General features: G+C 36.8%; 1 protein-coding gene across 1 annotated transcript in view; it reads left to right on the top strand.

Moving 5' to 3' along the window:
• Positions 1–5,600: 5,600 nt before the first annotated feature.
• LOC130425787 (uncharacterized) overlaps positions 5,601–19,112 on the top strand; it is a 33,721-nt gene continuing 20,209 nt past the window's right edge. Inside the window, exons 1-20 of the mRNA XM_056752167.1 lie at positions 5,601–5,899; positions 6,281–6,316; positions 8,787–9,029; positions 9,882–10,148; positions 10,815–10,886; positions 10,971–11,090; positions 11,178–11,453; positions 11,729–12,004; positions 12,088–12,225; positions 12,304–12,462; positions 12,550–12,828; positions 12,914–13,165; positions 13,258–13,359; positions 13,601–13,717; positions 13,834–13,887; positions 13,975–14,043; positions 14,119–14,205; positions 14,351–14,395; positions 16,138–16,219; positions 16,419–16,685. Coding sequence (XP_056608145.1) covers positions 5,869–5,899; positions 6,281–6,316; positions 8,787–9,029; positions 9,882–10,148; positions 10,815–10,886; positions 10,971–11,090; positions 11,178–11,453; positions 11,729–12,004; positions 12,088–12,225; positions 12,304–12,462; positions 12,550–12,828; positions 12,914–13,165; positions 13,258–13,359; positions 13,601–13,717; positions 13,834–13,887; positions 13,975–14,043; positions 14,119–14,205; positions 14,351–14,395; positions 16,138–16,219; positions 16,419–16,685 — 2,972 coding nt within the window. The 5' untranslated portion in view covers positions 5,601–5,868. The remainder of the gene's footprint in view (positions 5,900–6,280; positions 6,317–8,786; positions 9,030–9,881; positions 10,149–10,814; positions 10,887–10,970; positions 11,091–11,177; positions 11,454–11,728; positions 12,005–12,087; positions 12,226–12,303; positions 12,463–12,549; positions 12,829–12,913; positions 13,166–13,257; positions 13,360–13,600; positions 13,718–13,833; positions 13,888–13,974; positions 14,044–14,118; positions 14,206–14,350; positions 14,396–16,137; positions 16,220–16,418; positions 16,686–19,112) is intronic.

The raw sequence follows: 19,112 nt of genomic DNA, 5'->3' as shown, positions 1-19,112 counted from the left end.
TAACCAGAGCAACTTTGCTGTGTTCACTGTTTTTGTATTCTTTCATCTCAACACATTAACGTTTATTGTGTTTCTTGTATTGCAATGACTGTATGAAAGTAAATGAATGTGTGGTGAAGATGTTGTAATTCTTTTACACACTAGGTGTCGCTGTGATCCTCTGTGTTGTTTATTAGTTCACTGAGGCCTTTATTGTTCTGTATCCTGTAACACATTAAAGATCTCTCACTGTAAGTTAAACTCAATGTGTGCATCCTGAATCACATAGAGGGAGACCTGGGACCTGTACCATGAAGCCGGTTTAGGTGGCTAGCCAGGTAAGTTTAGGATTACTTTGCGCCAACCCTGGGTTTTAGGTACCATGAAAGTAACTCAGCTTTAATCGGTGTTCATCGCCATGGTAACTTACGCTGCACGGCTAACCTGCTCCGGAGCAGGCTATGATCTAGATTAGAGATCTCGCACCGAAAATAAACCAATCAGCGGAGAGCAAATTTACATGTAAATGAGGCAACAAACTCACAGTGCTGTTACAATGGCTAGTTATTTTTAATAATGTTTAATAAAATAAAAATACTAACATAAAAAGATGTTAATATATATTACAAATATAAAATCAATTAATGGTTACTATGTTGGTCAAATCTGATTTTAGAGATGACATTTGCTGGCTTTCCCTTAAACATGAAATTAAATGTATTAATCTTCCATTCTTTTATTGTACTACATACAATATGTATTTCTTTGAATTGCATTTTTTACATTCTTGTCTGTGGTGCAGAACATCTAGGAACACTTCCAGTTTCACTGTGTTGGGTGAAACATTTATCTTCTTTGTCCACTGAAGAAACTTTCTATTAAACAGCTACAGTAAGATATAGACAAAACCATAAATTGACAGGTGACATCACATATTTTTTAACACTACTATTTTAATCTATTTGTTATCAAGTTACATTTACAATTAACCTAAACAATGTATCATACAGTAGGTCTACATTTTTAAATGTATAAGACGTTTTTTATACTTATAATGCCTACAACATTCGCATCTGTGTTTTTGTCAGTGCTTTAAGGAAGGTAAAGCAAATGGGGAACAGTACAAAACCTTTTAAATGAATTAAATACAAACTTCACTACAATCTTCTCTTCTTTGTTCTATGACAGGGCTGTTTGATAGCCTGTTGGTGGGAGACGGGGCTCCCTATGTATGCCAGAGGTTTATGTATGCCAGAGGTTTATGTATGCCAGAGGTTTTCCTGACCGCAGAACCACTTCAACATGGCCCTCAATCAAACCAGAGTCAGGATTGAGATGACCATCGGATTTTTAAATGAACACTTCAACTGACTACTAAGTTCACATACTGGTATTTTTTATTTAACCTTCTTTATTAAGAGTAAGCTTCTCTAGTGTATTTTGTTCACATTTCTTCTGTAACCTATGAAGGTAAACACTTCAGTTTCTGGGGAAGGTTGTGAAATGTCCTACAATAACAGAGACACCAGTAACATAAAATATAAATCCTCACATTCACACTTGTGCCATAATGAATAGTACAGTACATTTATCTCTTTAACTTTGTCAACCCACAGATCGTTTCACTTCATCATATGCTTCATCTTCATTAATAAAGGTAAACTAAATGATAACTAATGTTAGCAGGATATGTGATATATCTTGTGTAGACAGCAGATACAGTTTTACTCCGTGGCTGAAATACATTTTTGTGTTACTAATATTTGCGCATAATTATTTCCTAAGAAACCTACGGAACTCCCTCTATCCATGTTGAACGCGATTGGTTTAGCGATCCCGACGTCACTCATTCATGTGCACGCGCGCACAAACTAATCATAGCTTCAGGATCAAAGCTTGAGTTGACAAAGAAACTCCTCGAGCTGCTTCATCTTACCAAATCAAAGCAAAGCTTGATCACGTTGGTTTTGGCAACCCAAAACTAATCCTGTAACCCTGAGTTTGTTCTGCAACATTCATGGTACAGGCCCCTGATGTGTTTGTAACATGAGGAGAGTTGCAACACCACCAGTTCCACCAATCAGGGATAAGATAGGAGTCATGTGATGATTTCAGTGTGTACCCGCGCCGCGTCCTCCCAGATCCAAGTGTAAAGTTATCAAGGCTGGAAATACCAAAACTTTACAATTTAAGAGAGAAAAAACAATATTTTGAGGTAAGAATGTATTTTTTTAAACAAACTATATTTTGTTTAAAGCTCAAACTATTGCTGACAAAGTAGCTTAACTTATATTAGATTCAATTGTAGCAGGCAAAATGTAATGTATTATTCACATGCTAATTTCAAAACATTATGCTAATACAGCTAGCTAAACCATGACTGACAGGGGTGGGGTAACACATCTTTCAAAAGTAAGAAAGAACATTGTTGGAAAGAATCAGGGCAGGAACAATAAAGAGCAGAGAAAGTCTACAGAGAAAATGTTTGAGGATCCAAACTTGAGGATTCAGAGATCTCAGATGATGACTTAACAAAACATGGGAGTAGGATAACATGACAGGACTAAGACTAAAACTAACTTCACTAAAGACTAGAATTGACATAAACTACAAATAACTAAACAAGACAAGCCACAAGAACTCAACACACAGGAAACAAGAGACAGTGAACCAGCACAACACAAGAGACACAAGGTTAATATAAAGGGAACTAAATCAAGAGGGGACAGGTGCAGGGGATAAACTAATGAATTAACACTAACTAGGAAACAGGAGAACAGGAACAATGGAGACCTGGAGAGAGCATAAGGCAAGCCAAAAGGTTCAAAATGTCTCTCTCCACATAAAACAAGGGATCCTGTCTGATTTAGATTAGATTCAGATTAGATTAGATTCAACTTTATTGTCATTACACATATACAGGTACAGTGTAACGAAATGTAGTTTAGGTCTAACCAGAAGTGCAATTAGCAAGTGCAGATATACAGTGTGAATAAATACAGAATACAATATTAGGAAAATAATTTACGTTGGGCATGTACTATGAAAATATGACAATCGGTATGTTCTATGAACAATATATACAGAAGGCTATATACTGTGAACATTAATGTACAGGAGGTCATGAACAGATAACAATATAGACTATACAATAGTGCAAGTGACTTGAGTGTGCATTAGTTACAGACATTAGCTATTAAAGTTACAGTGCAGTAGATGAGTTAATGTGGTTATTAAAGGTACGGTGCAATACATGAGTAGATGCAGATATACAGTTACAGTGCAGTAGATGAGTTAATGCAGTTATTGAAGTTATAGTGCAGTAGATGAGTTAATGTGGTTATTAAAGGTACGGTGCAATACATGAGTAGATGCAGATATACAGTTACAGTGCAGTAGATGAGTTAATGCAGTTATTAAAGTTACAGTGCAGTAGATGAGTTAATGTGGTTATTAAAGGTACGGTGCAATACATGAGTAGATGCAGATATACAGTCACAGTGCAGTAGATGAGTTAATGCAGTTATTGAAGTTATAGTGCAATAGATGAGTAGATGCAGTTAGTTATGCGATAGATGCAATAATGCAATAGATGAGTTACAGTGCAGTAGGTGAGTTAGTGCAGTTATTAAAGTTACAGTGCAGTAGATGAGTTAATGCAGTTATTAAGGTTACAGTGAAGTAGATGAGTTAATGCAGTTATGAAAGTTACAGTGCAGTAGATGAGTTAATGCAGTTATGAGAGTAGTCCATTAGTGCAAATGAGCATTCAGTGTAATGTTCCTGGTGTGCAAGTGAGCAGTATAGAGTGCAAATGATGCGTGTAAACAGTCCGGTAGAGCAGATACATGAAGTACTGGTGTGTACAGTTCCGTCATGCATGGCAGCCCTGTAGTGCAATGTAAACATTGTAATAGCAGCATTAAGTTAAAGTTATGAGAGGTAGTGAAATCAGTGGGGAGCAGAGTTCAATAATGAAACAGCTCTGGGAAAAAAGCTGTTTCCTAGTCTGCTGGTTCTTGCCCGGAGGCACCTGAAGCGCCTACCGGAAGGCAGGAGAGTAAACAGTCTATGAGCGGGGTGAGAGGAGTCCTTGAGAATGCTGCGAGCTCGACGCAGACAGCGTTTCTTCTGGATGTCCTCAATGGAAGGGAGTGTAGTTCCTGTGATGCACTGGGCTGTTTTCACCACCCGCTGCAGTGCCTTGCGCTCAGCAACAGAACAGTTCCCGTACCAGACTGTGACACAGTTGGTCAGGATGCTCTCTATCGTGCAGCGATAGAAGTTCACCAGGATAGTTGAAGACAGTTGGTTCTTCTTCAGTGTCCTCAGAAAGAAGAGACGCTGGTGAGCCTTCTTGACCAGGCATGAGGTGTTGGTGGTCCAGGACAGGTCCTCCGAAATGTGGGTCCCCAGGAACTTAAAACTGGAAACACGTTCAACAGCCGTCCCGTTAATGTGGATGTGGTTGTGTGTGCCTCCTTTCGCCTTCCTGAAGTCCACGATGATCTCCTTTGTCTTTGAAGTGTTAAGGAGCAGGTTGTTGTTTGAGCACCATGTGGCCAGGTGCCGTACCTCCTCCCTGTAAGCAGTCTCATCGTTGTTGCTGATGAGACCAATCACTGTTGTATCGTCTGCAAACTTGATGAGGGAGTTAGATCCATTCACAGGCCTGCAGTCGAGTGTGAAAAGGGAGTAGAGAAAGGGGCTCAGTACGCAGCCCTGTGGTACACCAGTGTTGAGGGTGGTTGTGGTGGAGCAGATGTTGCCTAGCCTAACAAGCTGAGGCCTGTTCGTCAGGAAATCCATAATCCAGTTGCAGGTTGTATTGTTAATGCCTAGGTTTCCAAGTTTGATGATTAGCTTGGAAGGGATTACGGTATTGAATGCAGAGCTGAAGTCTACAAACAGCATGCGTGCATAAGTGTCCTTATTGTCCAGGTGTGTGAGCACGGAGTGCAGCGCCATGGACACTGCATCATCTGTGCTCCTATTGCTACGGTAGGCAAATTGGTATGGGTCCAGTGTGGATGGTAAAGAGTCTTTTAGGTGTGACAGGACCAGCCGCTCAAAGCACTTCATAACAATGGGTGTGAGTGCTACAGGGCGGTAGTCGTTCAGGCATGTCGGGCTGGAATGTTTTGGAATGGGCACAATGGAGGTGGATTTGAAACATGCTGGAACCACTGCTTGGGCGAGGGACAGGTTGAAGATGTCCGTGAAGACCCCAGCGATCTGGTCCGCACATGCCCGGAGTACGCGACCAGGGATGCCGTCAGGGCCAGCAGCCTTGCGCGCATTTATCCGGCTTAGTGCAGTGAAAACATCTGTGGAATTTACTGTGATGATTGGGTGGTCGGTGGAAGGTGTGAGCCTGGTGGCGGGTTCCTTATTGTCTCTCTCAAAGCGTGCATAAAAGTCATTAAGCTCGTTCATTTTGCCTCAAGACCAAGAAATACGGGACATGATGAGGCAGAATCATGACAGAGCCTGTCAGTATAAGACTTCATATGTTATTCTGATCTTCACATGTACATGTCATTGACATTCAGCACCATCAGTGTTTTTCACCTGACTGAATGACGATGAGACTCATTGAGTTTTTTTTTATTTTATTTTAGTGAAGCGTGTGACAAACAGCTGTTGTGTACAAATCTTTACAAATCTTGTCACTACATCAATGTTATATGTGCAGTTATTGACAAATAAATGCTTTACCTTATTAAAATCTTTATGAAAATGTCACACTCATAAGATTGTGTACGCCCGTGTGACGTTTAATTTGTAGGTTATTTTTCTAGCACATTGATGTGGTTCATGATGTAATAGAGGAAGTGTTTGAGTGTTTAATACAGTGTGTTTGTTGAAGTGTGTCATCAGTAGATCAGTATGGAGTTCAGTTCTCTTCTTCTAGTGCTCTGTGAGTATTATCTATTATCTTCTATTGTCTTGTGTTTCACTGCACATGTACCACATCAAGTGATTTGGTGTTCATGTAATAGGATAAATATATAATGTTATTCCAACAACATTAGTATTAAGCAACATGAATGTGAGGCGCGATTTATTGAATCAATACAATAGTCATATTTATTAGTTTAATGATGTTTCATACCAGTCTGTATGAGACGAGTGTTCCCATATCACCGTCTTCTTTCAGCAAAACCACAATAAACGTGTATTCACTGCTCAAAATTCTTGTAGAAAAATATATTTTGCGCTGTATGTAGAATAAAACCAGTTTTTGGTTATGATTTATTTTATAAACAGTTACACTTTTCTTACTATTTGTTCTTTACAGTGTTGTTTTCAACCATCCACTCCACAGAACCTGCAGGTGAGTCACTTTGTTTCATTTATTACATCGAGGACAATATTTATCATCTGAAAAAGGATGAAATTCAGTAGAGAAATGTAAAAATAAACAACAATATATTATTATTATGTAGCACAAGATTGAGTACCACTGAGTGAATGTCTGTGTATGAAAATTATACACATAGAAATGTATTGTGCTCAGTTTTTTACTGTTTTAAATATACTTCTGTCATTTAAAAAAAATGATTGACAATTATTATACTGTTTAGATTGACGGTATAGATCTATTCTGGTCAAAAACTCCCTGCCCATCCATGAGGCCAGCATGAATAACAGCAGATAACCCTTCTTAATATATATATATAGATATATACAGTATATATTAAAATATATCAGTGCATTTATTTTTACTCAAGATGTTTTTTTTAAAGTATGTTTTGAAATCGCTTAAATATCCTAATTTAACTACATTACACCTTTAACACAACACTGTGTTTTACATTTTAGACCAATGCAGAGGCTCTGGAAGATGTTTAAGGTTGTGTGTATGTGCGTGCGTGTGTTTTTTGTGCGGTTCACCTCGTCTGATTAAGATATAACATTAGCATAACAGTAGTCCAAAGTCAAAGTCTGCTTAACGGTCAATTCTGCTACATGTACAGTACTTACATATACAGGATTGAAATTGTGTTACTATTAGACTCATGATGCATAAAAATAACACTAACACAAAATAAAAAAAAATATACAAAAAATACAGATTATACATATATGTCAAATACAACTATTACAAGCAGGGATATAAGAAAAGATAATATAGGTAATGGCAGACCAGTGCAAACCAACTTGGGCAGAGGAAGGACCTTCAGATGAGGTCAGAGTTCAGTGGTACATAGGGCAAGAGAGAGGAGGGGGGGGGCAGGCTCAAAAGGGAGTTTACGTGTTACAGGCGCCATACCATCACACAGTGATGCAGCCAGTCAGAAATGCGGCCGCCTTAATATTTATTTATATTCTAAGGATAAATGTAAATTGATGAGTTTCTTAATGTGTATTTATAATCTGAATGAATACTTGACAACTCCAGGACCGGACCCGTCCTCAAAAGTGTGGAGGAGGGCAGGTGCTCAGCTCAACCAAAGAGGAAAATATAGCTGTGGTATTAGACGATGCATCCGAATTATGCTTTTACCAATGTTTCATAAGGTGTATGTCACATATGGAGGACCAGAAGAGTCATGTGTAAAGTAATAAAGCATTTTATTGTATAATAACTAATTCTGCAATAAAAATAGGCATTAATCCATTTGATTATAACTTAATTTATTTATTCAAATATTAATAGAAAGTCACTTATTATTTATTGTTTTAAAGGGCAATAAAAAGCGTGATTGTAAAAATAATGAATAAATGAAATATTAATCCATCAATAAATACTTCAAATTAAAAAGGGACTTAAAAATAACATAAAAAAATAAATAAGTACATAATTTCATAGTGCATTAATGAATTCCTCTATAAATAGTGGAATTTCAAAATGTATTTGAAAATGTGATTTAAAAAGAGGAATAAATAATTGGATTTACAAATTAAACTTGCAAAACCAGTTTTAATCAGTCATTTAAAAACTATTTCTTTTACCATTTCCATTTCTCTGCTGCCTTTCCTTTTCCGATTTATTATTCGATGAGCTCAGTCATGTAGCTTTTCCTTTATGCCTCTTTATTTAGCATTTCCCTGACACTTTGGCATCTGTCATTGGTAAAACGAGGTTAAACAATGCAGACTAGCTATGAAGAGAGAGAGATGTTACAAGCTCTCTGATTGACTAGATCCTTGTATGTCATGTTCAGAGGTATGTCAGATGAGCAATGGAGAAGAGAGGATAGTCTCTTCTGCACGTGTAACCAGCTTGTTATCAGCGCCTGCTTTTTATCTAACAGAGATCATAGGAAAGGAAACTTATTGTTAGAACCGGTTAGAACATTCACACTGAACGTGGAAGCAGCAGTGCTGCGGTCATTTTGGCGCCGAGTCTATTTATGATGCGCTGCTTACTCATCCGCAGTTATTTTCCCTACTATGGCAGTAAATGGGGGATGAGATCTGTTTGGTTACTGATATTCTTCCAAATATGTGTTGAACAGAACAAAAACATTTATACAGGTTTGAAATAATCTGAGGGTGAGTAAGTGATTTTTTACTTTTTGGATGAACTATCCCTTTAAGGTTTCATTCACTTCAGTTTCTTATCCAAGACGTATTAATATTCGCAAATAAAATATTTTTGAACTTTTAAATATTGAAATGTTTTTTTCTTTTTTAAAACTGTATCATGGCATTCGGTGCTGAATTGAGAGTTTGTATGGAATGTAATTTGTGCTTTAAGGGTGGTGTCATGAAACATTTTGTACATAAATGTATGGAGTGAATTCAACTTTCGCCAGTTTGAAAAAAACGTGCATAACCTTTTGATTTAATATTGACAGATGTGAAACCATCTCTGACTGTTCGGCCACAGTCTGTGTTCACTGGAGACTCAGTTACTCTGACCTGTGAGGTGCATCAGTCCACTGGATGGAAGTTTATCTTTTACACACCATCACATGAAAACTATGAAGCTTCAGGAACTAAAACAATCAAAGTCTATTATGGAGGAGAGTACTGGTGCAGAGCCAGAAGAGGAAACTATTACTCACATTACAGTGATCCAATAACAGTGACAGTAGAGAGTAAGTATTATTACTCACATAATAAACTGTTCAGAAAACACATGAAATATTTCACACTGAAATGACAATTGCAGTCATAGAGGTCAAAACCTGTAATTTAGTACAGAATGTGTGTTTAGCAATCTGTTAATATAGATTGAATAATGTTTTATTCATAAAGTGTTCATGAATGGGGTTCACCTCATTGCCCCTTTCTGATTTTTTTTCTGCAGATTTCCCATAATTAAATGATCCAGATCATCAAAGAAATTTTATTATTATTATTATTATAATTAAATTTTTTATTAATTAATAAGTGTCAGTAGATGAACTAAGCAAAGTTTGTTTGCATATTTTAAAACACAGGTACATAGTCGACAAAGGCAGTAATGTTTTTACAGAATGATTTATTAAATCATTATAATATCGTGCAGAGTTCAGTTTTTATTGATCAACTTTTTTTCTCCAGAAATTCCAGAAATCAAGTACGACCGTTCTTAATAATAAACCCTTTATTTAAAATGCAGTGATTTGGGATTATTGTATAAGGTTGTGACAGAGAATGTATTCCAGTTATCTACGTATGTAGAACATAAAGTCCACACTCAGTGACTGCAATATACTTGAACTGTATGTATTTCACACTTACTTTGATTGGACCATTTATTGATCATTGAGACTTGTATTATGTTGTTTTTAGACTAGAAAGTACACATGATAATTCTGTATCTGTCTGAAAGATCTCTGTTTAAATGAAGCCTTTCAAATAAAAAGTAGTTACATATCACCAGAATGAAATCCACAGATGTGCAGTAGATACAGCAGGACATTATTTGACAGTATTTACAGTTTGAATTGTTTGTCTTTGTACAGAAAGACCGAAACCTCAAGTGTCTGTTTGGCCTGATGGACGATTATTCAGAGGAGAAACTGTCAATCTCACATGTGACATCAGTGAAGGAGGAATCACTAACTGGCTATACGCCTGGTATAAAGATTCAAACTATTACACTCACAGATCTCAACAGAAATACACAATCAGTTCTGTTAGTGAGTCTCACGCAGGTCAATACACCTGTAAAGGAACAGAGATCAGAGGACCCTCAGACACCAGTGATGCAGTTACACTGACAGTATCAGGTGAGTGTGTTTATCTGTATACAGTCATATTTTGCTCATTATGAAATACTTTATTCATTATGAACTTTAATTGATCAGGTTAGTTTCATGAGATTATAATCTTTTTAAGAAAATAATACGTAAACAAACATACACAATACATTCACCAAACATGAAATAACAGACAGTTGTGAAAAACACACGTGTGGTGATGAACAGTGTTGGATTTATATTTATCTCAACAGCTATTTGTATTTTTTTTAATTGAAAAGAGAAAGGCGTCATTCTGTGTAGAAAAATGAAATGTACAGTAGTGTTCTCTATTCATATATTAAAATCATTACTGTCACACTGGGAAGAAGAACATAGAAGTTAATAATATAAAACCCCAAATCAAATCAAAGTACTCTAGTTTTCATTTATATTATTATATATTGAAATTAAAAAAATCTTGACGCCATGGCAATTTTTTATGTTTTTAAAGACTTTTAACAGACAGGGGGACAAATAAAGCACTGGAGCTTTTATAAAACTCTTACCTCATAATTACAATATAAGAAACACAAATATTTATTAAAATACTGTTTCTTTTGACCAATCAGCATCCAGGACCGGAATGTTTCATTTCATAATAATATTGTTGTGTGTATTAAAGCCCTTTGAGTAAATATTACATTATCTTTACAGATTTACCCAGAGTTACAGTGAGAGTAACACCAGACACATCTGTGTTCACTGGAGAGACAGTCACTCTGAAATGTGAGATAGAAGAACAATACAGATCATTAGATTTGAGTTTTCTGTGGTATAAAGACAGAACTGTGAATCCAGTGTTTTCCTCAGACTCAAACATCTTCACCATCAGTTCAGCATCTGATCAGGATGAGTTCTGGTGTAGAGGAGAGAGAGCTGGACGCCCCTCATCCTCACAGGACAGTGATCATGTGACTCTCTCTGTTAAAGGTCAGTCATGACTGTAATAAAGACTCAGAGAGAAGCAGATGAACTCTGAGACTCTTCAGCATCTGAATGTGTTTTATTCTCCTGCAGGATCAAAACCAAAAGCTGAACTCACATCAGATACTGAAGGATCTGTACTGACAGGAAACACAGTGACTCTGACGTGTCTCATGAATCAGTTCACTGGATGGAAGTTTAACTGGTATCAACACACACAGAACACTGAGAAGTCGACAACAGATACAAACACCTACACAATGTCCAATGTTAGAGTTTCAGATGGAGGTCAGTACTGGTGTAGAGCTGGAAGAGGGAATCCAGTCTATTACACAGACTACAGTGATGTTCTGTGGATCAATGTTACAGGTGAGATTTTGAGATGTCATGGACCTCAGTCAGGTAGATATTTCATCTGTTCTGTGGGTTGTACTGTCTTAACTCCATGAAAACATTTTCTGTCATTATTTGATGTCCTCTTACACTGTTTCAAACTTTCTGTCATCAATGTAACACAAAAGGAGAAATATTCTGTTAGATGTTAGAATATTCAACAAAACACATGCAGACACATGCTGTATATCTGAACATATGATCTGATTTATACAAATAAATAAATGATATTATATGTTGTGTTTGTACAGAGAGTCCTAAAGCAGTTTTGAGCGTTGAGCCTGACAAACAGCTGTTCTCAGGAGAAACTGTCATTCTGAGATGTGACATACAGACTAAACAAGACACTGAGTGGACATACAGCTGGACTGTAAAGCCTTATAACACAAAAAGAAAGTTCAACTGTGAGACTCAAGAGTGTAAAATCAGAGTTAATCATCACCACAGCGGTGAATACAGCTGCATGGGAAAGATAAAAGATCAAAACTCTGAGAAGAGTGAAGCTGTTACACTGACTGTATCATCATGTGAGTTTATATGTTTGTTCATCATTATTAGTGTGAAGAGCTGAAGTGTAACATGTTATTCATGAGAGATTTCTCACTTTCAGATAAACCCAAGACACTTTTAAGAGTTTCTCCACAGCAGTGGCTGACTGAAGGAGATTCAGTGACTCTGATGTGTGAGGTTAACAGATCCTCTACAGGCTGGACATTCAGCTGGTTCACTGAACACAATCTCTCCTCAGGTAATACACTCTCAGTTTATTTTCTCTTTTTAATATTCCATCTTTAAATCTTAATGTATAGCACATTTCCCTTGACAGGTTATGATCTGGTGTCAGACAGCAGTGGAGGATCTAAAGGAAACTACACTGTGAGTTCTGCTGCTCTGAAGCACACAGGAGTTTATATGTGCGGAGCAGAGAGAGGAGATCCAGTCTATCACACACACAACAGCAGCACACAACCACTGTGGATCACTGGTGACTTCAACACACACAACTAAACAACAACAAGCTCTTATATCATTTATTTCTTCATTCATCTATAAGCTGTGTTTTTCTTCTCAGGTGTTTCTTCTTCAGTGTCTCTGATCATCAGACCCAACAGAACTCAACACTTCTCATCTGAATCTCTCTCTCTGAGCTGTGAGGATCACAGGAACTCTACTGGATGGACAGTGAGAAGATACACAAACACACTGGAAACTTGTTCATCATCATCAGTCAGATCTACAGGAACAGAATCTACATGTACAATCAGATCTCTCATCACATCTGACACTGGAGTGTACTGGTGTGAGTCTGAATCTGGACACAAACTTCATCCTGTTAATATCTCAATACACAGTGAGTTTATAATTCTGTATTTATTATCTTAACACAAAATATCACTTATATTACACTACATTACATTTGTTCCTCTGTTGTGTAGATGGTGATGTGATTCTGGACAGTCCTGTTCATCCTGTGACTGAAGGAGATTCTCTGACTCTTCACTGTTTATATGGAGATAAAAACCCATCAAACCTCAGAGCTGAATTCTATAAAGATGGATCAGTGGTGCAGAATCAGACTACAGGAGACATGATGATCATCTCTACAGTCTCAAAGTCACATGAGGGTTTCTACTACTGTAAACACCCAGAGAGAGGAGAGTCTCCAAAGAGCTGGATCTCAGTCACAGGTGATACTGTCCTGTACAAGTATAAAAAGAAAATATTTCTGCATAACTTACAAATGTTCTGGTTGTATAAGAATATCTCTGTCCATTCTCAGTCTCTTCACCTCGTGGTCTGTTAGTCGGAGTGGCTGTTGGATTGAGCTTCATGTTTATGATCATTGTCTTGGTTCTGGTGTTGAGCTACAGAAACAAAAAAGGTTCAAATCTTCTACGCACATAAACTTCAATGTGATGTATGTGACGTGTCATATTGCACAGACATACCAAGGAAAAGTGTCAGATGAGGACTGTTGTAATATTTATAGCACTATCTTCACCATTTTGTTGATAAATACATACTTCACTTTTGATTTGATGAAGTTCTGTGTATTTTGAATACATGTTTGACACAAACAGTGTTTTTACATTTGAAATTTTTCTTCTAATGTGTTTGTGTAGGTAAAGTGTCTGAGTCTCCCTCTAGTGTCAGTGCACAGCAGAACATCAGTCAGACATCAGATCAGAAACAAAGTGAAGACACTCCACTGCAGTCTGTTCAGTCATCATCAACTTATGGTCAGTGACACAAATCTTTTGAACAATTGAAACATTGGTAAACATTATTACTTTAAAAAGTTACATTAATAAGATGTAAAGCTTTGACAAATGGTCTCTTACTCTTTGGACATAAGATGCTCATATTTATGACTCAGTTGGTGCAGCCGATAATAAAAACACAAGCACAGGTAACATAATGATGTCATTTAATGTGTTTCATCTCATGACAATGAAACAGCTTTAAAGGTTTTAATGGTGAAATCATGTTTCTTTAGCAGTGACTGTGAGCGGCCCCAGTGATGAACTGTATTCACAGGTCGAGAGAAAGAAACACAAGAGCAAAGGTAGAAAGAACCAGAAGAGTAAAATGACAAACTGCTAGAATAAATCTTAATAGTTTCTTTATTCTTTTGTTGTAGACAATGTAAGTGCAGAAGCTGATCTCACCTATGCTGAGATTGAACTGAAGCCTAAGAAAGAAGTGAAGAAAAAGAAAGAGAAGAAAGGTAAAGAAAAACTTCATGATCATTAGAGGTATTTAAAATGCACTTAAAATGGGACCTGGGAATGTCAGGATGTTTCTAATCTTGGGTTTACCAACAGTAAATGTATGAAACATAATTTGAGTTTTTTCATTAATTTGTCTTTCAGATGTTGTTTGTGGATCTAATGATGTGACATATGCTCAGATTAAATAAAACACCAGAGGAGAAAAACCAAGAAAGATACAAACATGGAATAAATAATAATAAGACCCTTGTTTTAGATTTCATTATCTGCCGAATCTAACAAATCTTTCAATGTTTTGCTTTAAAATTAGATGTTAAGTGTCAGAATGAGTTTAGTTTTAAGTGATAAAGAAAAGAGTTTTATCACTTTTGTGAATTCAGCATTTAACCTGAGAGGGCAATACATTTAACACTTAATATTTGAAAAGTTTATTAACAAAATCTGAACTCAGTTTTTAATGTTTTTTATTGTGCATTTCATTTAATATCAATCAAACTGCAGTTGTTCTGTTTTGTTTTAAGCCCTAACAACTCAAAACATACAGCTCACTAACACAATAAAACACAATAAAAACATGATAACGTGATATAAACATGATATCTCATTTTGGAAACAAACTCTTCATTTGCAGCCCTTCATGTGAGAATCTTTAATTCTCTAAAAGCAAAAGCCTGTGTGACATTATAACATGTGCATTGATTTGGAGCTGATTGTACATTGCATTTATGTTTTAATACAGTTTTATATTTAAGTGTGGAGTGTTTTAATACAGCTGTCCTGCTTTTGTATATGATCACAAGATGTCTCATGTTTTATTCTCATATAGAGTTTAATGATGAGCTTAAAGACACAAATGATTTTCATGCATGTGAGAATCTGGATTTTGTCCTGTCCTCTACAAATATTGCATCTGTGTTTAATACAAAGTTCATATATCATATGTATTCATTCATATTCATTCCTATTAGTATTAGCTTCTATTCACATAAGATGTGCCTTACTTTCTTGTTGTTTAACCTCGTTGAAAGTTGTATCATGTCTTATTATGTCATATGTTGATATAAGTATCTGTTGTCTCCATCTCAAGGTTCCTAATGATGTTTAGGGACAATTGTTTTGATATTGTAATATTGAATAGGTACTTTGTGATCATATCTGATTGTTCAGGAGGAATAAGACTAAACAGAAAGTCTGGTGATTTTCCACTCTGGTGGTTTTATATGACACCTCCTGTTTCAAGCATATAAATATTAGTCCTCAAAAAATAAACATTGGATTCTGATTGAACAAGCACCTGTGTGTCTGTTTCAAACTTTGTCTCCTGGATCCAGTAACTCTGTGTGTTCCGTCGACTAGACTCTTCAACCGTAGAATATTGTTTAGACAAGGGGACATAAGAAGTTTACATTCTTACAATGCACACATTTGGGCAGAGGAATCAGTTCCTGTGTCTCAACTGTCTATCAGCTGAATATCTCATATGTTGAGAAATATCTCATATATTCAGTTGATAAAGTTAATATTGTTTTAATGTTGGTCAAAGTAAGAGAAGCGTTTAGCAACGTCCTCAAAAATCATCTTTAGTAACTCCCACAGAGAATGTTGTATATAACTGGACACTGTTGCTATTTTTGTATTACTTGTGTTTGAGGTCTTTGTTGTTGTTGTTCTTTGTCTTTATATTGTTAAGCTGTATCAGTGATTCTGTTTTCATTGTTCGGGTGTTTTTGTTTTATTAAAAAGATTAGCATTTAGATCCTCTCGTTCTTCTTTCTCAGTCATTTAAAAATGGTGCGTAGATATCAATCTATATTTGAATATAAAACGTTCAGTTCTGATCCTTGATTCTTACTGCTTAAATCACTTTTCCGTTCATTCCCGTTCATTACATGGCTCTCCTGTTTTTGCCATATGATTGATATCTTAAGGGCAAAATCATGTTGACTGTGGGACAACATTTAAATCAACCAATCAGGTGTATGGGCCTGCACCAGATCCTGAATTGGGCAGGTATATAATAAAAGAGAATATAGGTAATGGCAGACCAGTGCAAACCAGGTTGGGGAGAGGAAGGACCTTCAGATGAGGTCAGAGTTCAGTTGTTCATAGGGCAAGAGAGAGGAGGGGGAGCAGGCTTGAGAGAGAGTTTAGCTTCCTGACTGCCTGGTGGATGAAGCTCTCCTTCAGTCTGCTGGTCTCCTCCCTAAAGGAAGCAGTCTGAAGAAGCTGTGTGTCGGGTGGGTGGGATCACCTGCAATACGGAGGGCTTTGCGGGTGAGACGGGTTCCATAAATGTCCTGGAGGGGGGGAGAGACACCAATGATCTTTTCAGCTGCTCTCACTATGTGTTGAAGGGTCTTGCGGCAGAACGCATTACAGTCGACATACCACACAGTGATGCAGCCAGTCAGAAGACTCTCGGTGGTGCTTCTGTAAAAGGTGCAGATGATGGGAGCTGGGGCTCTGGCTCTTCTCAGTTTGAGGAGGAAGTGGACTATTAGTCCAATCATGAAGAAATAAGAGCGTGTACAAGCATCTCCATTTCTTTTTTGAAACCATAGATCTAATTTTATCAATGTTCCTGAGATGGAATAAAACAGGAATGAACTTCAGACTTAACATGTTTTACGTCTTATGATGTATTATTGTGATGTGTTTGCCTTTGGGCTTGTTTTTCTCCCACATTCTCTCTGTTGTACTTCTCTCGCTCTACCTGCTCACAGGTTTATCATCTACAGCTGCAGCTCATTGGTGACAGAATGCCTGAGACTGAGTGACAGTTAAAGCAGTTTGGAGTTGGCTGTGCGCACACACTTCTCCTCTGATCCAGATTGAAATATTGTTTGTTTTGTGATGGTGGTTCTGTGTCTAACTGAGTAGTTTCTCTATTAAGAGCAAGAAACAGTGTTTGTAAATTCTGGTGCTTTAACTAATCTGTGATGTCCTTCACTGTGTGGCTGCTGATTCAGAGAACTTTACTCCTTACAATTCCTTGAGAAAAGAGAGTCTTTGTGCAATTTTCTTTTGTTTGGTTAAAATGTTTGGAAATTAAAAGGTATTGTGAACCTGATGGTTATTTCACTTTTCTTTATTCTCTTTGAGAAGCAGTAGAGAGAAAGAGTCGTCTCCTCCTGTTTTGTTTAGAGAGCGAGTGAGTGAGGGCAGTCCATGTTGTTTCTTATTTTATTTTGTCAATTTTGCATCTTAAACCTTATATACCCCATTTTGTTTGTTATTTTAGGCTATATGTTCTCCTGAAGAGATGCTTCCTATAATTATTTTACCAATAATTTATCTAATCTTAGAGGTAATGTTGTCTGGGGCACATTGAAGTTGAAGTGTCATAAAAGACAGTGGCCCCTGGGGTCAGTGAATCCTCATGTCTCATGGTGCTGAGCTCAAGAAAAGACCACAACAGTATACGAGGTAAAAACTAAAGGAATCCTTACCACAGACTTAACCAAAGATACTCTGAAAGATACTCACTGAGCGCCATCTACAGGTGTAATGATGTATCACTGAATAATTCACTAAACCCTTTTGAAGAAATACTGTATATTTGATACAATGGCACATCATTCGCTACTGGCCCTGAGAATCAAACCAGTGATCTTCTGGTTACACCACTAGGCCACAACTGACAGGTAAGAGTTTGAGCCCTCCAGCTTGAAAACTTTCTGAGATACAGATGCTGAAGCAAAATGTGTTACAACCATACAGGTCTCCACTACTAGATGCTCATTTGTCAGACTTTATTTTTAATTCTAGTGGTCAGATACTGTGCGCTGTCAAGCATTTGTGGGGAAGTCAGTGACATGGTTTTGTGGATGGTTTCTGGTAACCCATGTCAAATCTTTAGTGTTTTTTTGTCCTAGATATGGTTTTGGTTCCTCTTTAAATATAGCTCTCTGAGATGAGTTTGTCTTTTTTCTTGTCTGGGATAATATAGCTCATCTTTCCTCAATAGGCGGCAGGGTTTCAGCTGTCAATCATCTCACAAGCTTCAGGTCAAAATCTACTTTCATGAGAATAGAGTTTCAAAGTTCTTCATATGAGAAATAGTTTTACTGATGTTTGCCCTTTTAAGAAAGTTTTATTGTAAGATAAATTCTTTATCTGTAAAGCTAATAGAAAACAATGCTTGTAAAGAGCTATGCAAATTAAAACATGAAAATGGTGTTAAGCCAGTGATCAGATATATTTTTAGTTTTTTTGTCAGAATGCAAACGTTTAGCATAAAGCACGGATGATGTGCAGATGAGATGTGTTAACTTCTAGTTGTGAGCTCTTCACAGTTTGATTTTCCTACAGATGTTCATCTGTGTGTTTTTTCTACTTCCTCTTTCTGTGTCATTGCCTCTTAGTTATGTATTAACTGTAGTATAAATGCAGCCTAAATTTGTATTTTTCTAAAAGTCTAATAACAGTGACTTCTGAAATGTTGTTTTTTGTTAAGTATTTCACACAAATCTTCAGAAGTACATCATCTCCACACAAAGCATCAAAGCATCAGAACTCATTCACAGAATGTGTGATGAATGAAACTTCTGGAAGTGTTTAGCTGGTTGCTGTGATGTTCTCATGTGTTGTTTACTGACTCTAGAAGAAACTGTTATTCTGATCTTCAGATATAGCTCATCTTCACAGGTTCATGTATATCATTGACACTCAGCATCATCCGTGTATTTCACCTGACTGAATGGAGATGAGTTTTTGAGGTTTTGGTTTGTTTTATTTCGGTTCTTTTTGTATTAACCTGTGTGTGTGAAAGAGAGCAGTTGTTCAAAATCTTTACAAATATTATTTCTATCACCATTATAATGTGCAGTTAATGACAAATGAATGATTTACTGCATTTGTCACTGCGATCTCACATTGATGTAGAAATTCATGTCAGTTTGAC

This window comes from Triplophysa dalaica, chromosome 7 (genome assembly GCF_015846415.1).
Source record: "Triplophysa dalaica isolate WHDGS20190420 chromosome 7, ASM1584641v1, whole genome shotgun sequence".
NCBI classification, from domain to species: Eukaryota; Metazoa; Chordata; class Actinopteri; order Cypriniformes; family Nemacheilidae; genus Triplophysa; species Triplophysa dalaica.
Note: the sequence above shows the minus strand (reverse complement) of the source record. Positions and strands in the feature narration are given on the sequence as shown.